The sequence below is a fragment of the Aegilops tauschii genome, chromosome 6 (assembly GCF_002575655.3).
Source record: "Aegilops tauschii subsp. strangulata cultivar AL8/78 chromosome 6, Aet v6.0, whole genome shotgun sequence".
Lineage (NCBI taxonomy): Eukaryota > Viridiplantae > Streptophyta > Magnoliopsida > Poales > Poaceae > Aegilops > Aegilops tauschii.
This window is the reverse complement of record NC_053040.3, coordinates 449,390,969-449,394,967: the sequence shown is the minus strand read 5'-3', so window position 1 is coordinate 449,394,967 and position 3,999 is coordinate 449,390,969. Positions and strand designations below refer to the sequence as shown.

Genomic DNA, 3,999 nt, shown 5'->3' with positions numbered 1-3,999 from the left:
AACACAATACAATATAGACCCTCATATATGTGCACACACACTCACCCCTATGAGCGCACGTACGGATATCCTTTCGACAGTCGACGATGCAATGTTGCTAGGGAAGGACGCTGGTGGATTTAGAAGTTCATAGTAGTGCTAAGACAGACAGACGAGTGCTAGGACCTACCGCGGCGACAAATTGCTGGTGGCGATGCTCAACTAGAGGCAAGGAAACAAACTCAGCCAAGACAATTATGGATCTCCTTGGGCATCACGAAGACCTCTCGCACCTCATGTTCTATCTGTTGATCCTCGTCACCATCACACAACCCTCTCCGCGCTACAATGCAACTACGGTTGTTCAGAGTTGACTACCCCCACCCCCCCCCCCCCTGCATTGGCGCGGCGAAGGACAACATGTTCGACTTGTCCATCGGGTTGTGCCTTTGCTTGTATGTGTTGTCTTTCCCGTCCGCACGGTGATGATTCCACAGTGGAAGGAAGAAGGGCGATTGAGAGGACATGTGTGGTGGATGCATGATGGCGGAGAGAGGGAGAGGGGGGAGATGAATTTTCCCCCTTTTTATTTTTACCTTTTACTCCTTTCTCCCCTTTCGCCCAGATGCAGAGGCCGGGGGTCATCCTCCTTTTCTAAAAAAAACTCATTTCGCCCCTTTGCAAGGGATGAGTCCCACGTGCAAGTGACCTATATATAGAGAGTCTATCCGCCGGCTACTTAGGGATATTTCGAACAAAATGGTGAAACGCCATTGACCATGCAGAAATGGAGTGAAAGTGCATTTCCATAGCACCACCAAACAGAACAGAAGTAAAACTGGACTTTTTCAAAAAAACTTGGAACGATCCTTAGTAGTGGAAACCAACTAGGACAAAACAATAAAAAATAAGTATTTATTTAACCAATTGTAGCTCGTTTTATGCTACGTAATATTTAGCATACCAATGTATTGGCAACTTAGAAAATTGGATACTAATTGGTTGGCTACCAATTCTTTGACCATTTAAAAAAAATCCAACTTTGGCAACATTTGTTTTTTCACAAAATATGCGATTGTCAAATGTGTTATTTTATCCCAAAAGACATATATTAGATCTGATAACTATCAACAAAAACTGTAGCTAGAGTACAATGAAAAGACAACTGCCGCGATACGATCAGTAAAAAGTAAAATAACGTTAAAAATTATACCGATCCTTTTTTTTTTCCTTCGATTATTGGTACCGAACAAGTAAGCCTTAATTGTACATGCATGTCAATCGTGCCCACGTAGTGTCAACCGTACAATATGTCCAAGACCAAGAGGCTCCCTGCATTCGGGCGCGTGGGACATGGACGGAAACCCCACTCCTGCCCATGCCGTGCACGCACAACCAGATAACACGCGGAGAGATGCGTAGGACATGCATAGGTACATAGACAGAGTACATAAAGGTACATTACATAGAGAGAGCTATCAAGCTGCAGTGCCTACAAGGCTGCAAGTACTCCTAGATCTTGCTTACTACTCGTAATTAGCAGTAGCTCGTGAACTGTTACATGCCAATGGGCTACCTACCTACGTACAGCTCTGCTGCTGCCGCCGCTCCTCCTCCTCCTCACGCTCGATCGTCTCGAGGATACGGTGGACCGCCGCGGCGATGTCGGCCACCGACGAGAGCCGGCAGTCGTCTTCCACCTGCGGCCACCATGCATGGCATCATCAACCAGACATAGAGCTTTTCAGATGAATTCATTTGCTACATACTACGAGTCCACGACACAAAGAAATGGACGTTCGATCCTGCAGGCACTACGGCAGCAAACACGGTGGTAGTCAATCCATGCATGCAGGTGCAGCCCCTCATCTAGCGTCAAAACAATAATGCAGCTTCATCTTTGCGGTGAAACACGCGGAGGTGTGATGTTTTGGAGGAGCCGTCCCGGACAAGGGCGCGGAAAACGAGGCCAGTTAGTTGTTTCGGCGTCACGCGCGCGCTGCCAAGCGAGCGAATGGTCTCGAAAAAGAAACGGCTACAGCTAGGTAGCATGGGGAGTCTGTGGAGTGCGTACGTACCTTGAGGCTGAGGCAGTAGAGGGCCATGTGGCCGGCGCTGGTGGCGTTGAGGTGCAGCACGGCGAGCCGGTGGCCCTGCAGGCCCGCCACGATCCTCAGCAGCTGCGTCGGCCGCCGCCGCGACAGCACCTTCAGGCTCGCGTGGCTCTCCACGATGGTCACCTCGATGTCCGCCACGGCCGACTGCTTCGAGCCCGACGTCGTGTCGTCGTCGGCGGCATTGCCGCCGCCGTCGTCCGCGAGAGCGCCTGCTGCTGGTGTGGCCGGGGCGTGGCGCACGCTCATCGTGTACTGCGGGAAGGTGAAGAAGTCTAAAAAGGGCACTGCGGCCGCGGAATCGACGTCGCCGCTGACGGGACAGTCGTCGCGGAGGCGGGCGTGCCGGTGCGCCTCCAGGGATTGAACTAGCTGCTCCAGCTCCTTGACGTAGTTGATTGCGCCGCCAATTATGGATGCCTGGTCGCCCTGTTCGTAATCACAATAGATACTATGTGCTCTGACTTTGGATCGATCAAGTTCGAAATAAGAACTCCCTGAAAATTACATCCAAATTTTCAAAAATGAGCTAAGGAATACGTACCCTGTGCACATAGGAGGCCGGCATGAGGGACCGGAGCACGCCAAGGTACTCGTTCATCTGCTTGCGGCGGTTGCGCTCGACGGCGATGTGGGTCATCCGCTGGCTCTCCGCCTCCTCAATGTTCTTCACGCTCCTCGCTCTTCGCCGCTTCCTCCTCCCTGCTGCACCTGACGCCGACGCCGCGTCCACGGCACCGTCGTCCGCGCCTCCAGGGTCACTGCCGTGCCCCGGCGGCGGCAGCGCCGGCAAGGAAGAACTGCCTTCCGGGGCTTCGGTGCTCGCAACGGCGGCGCCGCAGTGGGCATTGCTTCCGTCCAACTCCATGCCACCGCCGTGCCCGTGGCCATTCCCGCCCCAAACGCCACCGCCTCCTCCTACTCCTTCAGCAGCCATGGCGCAGCGCCCAAAGAACCCTTTCGAGAACACCACGGCCTCCAACGCCATACGCGCTCGGCTTGTTCAAGCAATTGACCAAGATGCAGATGCACACGCGGAAGAGAGATGTGTCACTACCTAGCTTCTACCTCTCGGTCCATGGCTCCATCCTCCATGGCCAGAATAATTTATACCCGAAGCACCACTGGAGCGGCCGGGGCGCGGGCTTACGTGGTTTGCGGTGTGATTAGGCTATGATTCGGTCGGACTGCTGGCACTGCACGGCACGGCGTCGTGCCATGGCAACGGCAGAGACAGAGAAAAGAGGATGCATGTGCATAGATGACGGGACGGTATGCGAGTCATCCGGAAATGCAACATTGGCTTTGCCAAGAAAAACACGCCCAAGAAAAACGCAAGACACGTCGCGTGTTTTTTTGTCTGTTCTTTTGAAGACCGGCTTCACGGTCCATCCCGTGCGTACCGGGTAGTAAATTTTCGAATATACAAAAAAGTGTGGCAATTTTTTTGAACATGGTACAGACGCACTCATACATACGCACATGCACTCATTCCCATGAATAAACGCGCACATACTCTACCCCTTACGAGCGTCTCAGGGACATTGAGCCGGCACATCGTCATGAGATTGACGAAGCCGTCGTAGATGCCTTCGAAGGCCTGAAATAAATTCAGAAAATGCAACCACCAACGCTAAATGTATGACTTGAACTTTGATGAGTTGGCTCCACCGCATGTAACCTAACTTTTCGAGCCCATGGTTTATCCATACTTCAAAAATAATAATATATTTTTAATCCGTTTGTGAGAAAGCATGAAAAGAGACAAGAGACTTGAATTTTGGACTTCAACAAAAGAATCCGCATGGTTAACGCGCCTTACCAAATCGTCCCTTTGTGATTCGATTGAATGGTTCGTATGCTTTTTAAGTCTTGAATTTTGAACGCATCTTGTTTTCGATCAGAT

The 3,999-nt window shown here is 51.5% G+C and overlaps 1 protein-coding gene across 1 annotated transcript; it reads right to left on the bottom strand.

Moving 5' to 3' along the window:
* Nucleotides 1-1,179: 1,179 nt before the first annotated feature.
* On the bottom strand, nt 1,180-3,355 carry LOC109741397 (transcription factor bHLH94-like). Its single transcript, XM_020300480.3, has 3 exons — nt 2,638-3,355; nt 2,058-2,522; nt 1,180-1,679 (listed from the first exon to the last, which is right to left on the bottom strand). Exons 1-3 carry the CDS (start codon nt 3,079-3,081, stop codon nt 1,560-1,562), a joined length of 1,029 nt encoding a protein of 342 aa, XP_020156069.1. The 5' UTR covers nt 3,082-3,355; the 3' UTR covers nt 1,180-1,559.
* Between the last annotated feature and the right edge of the window lie 644 nt (nt 3,356-3,999).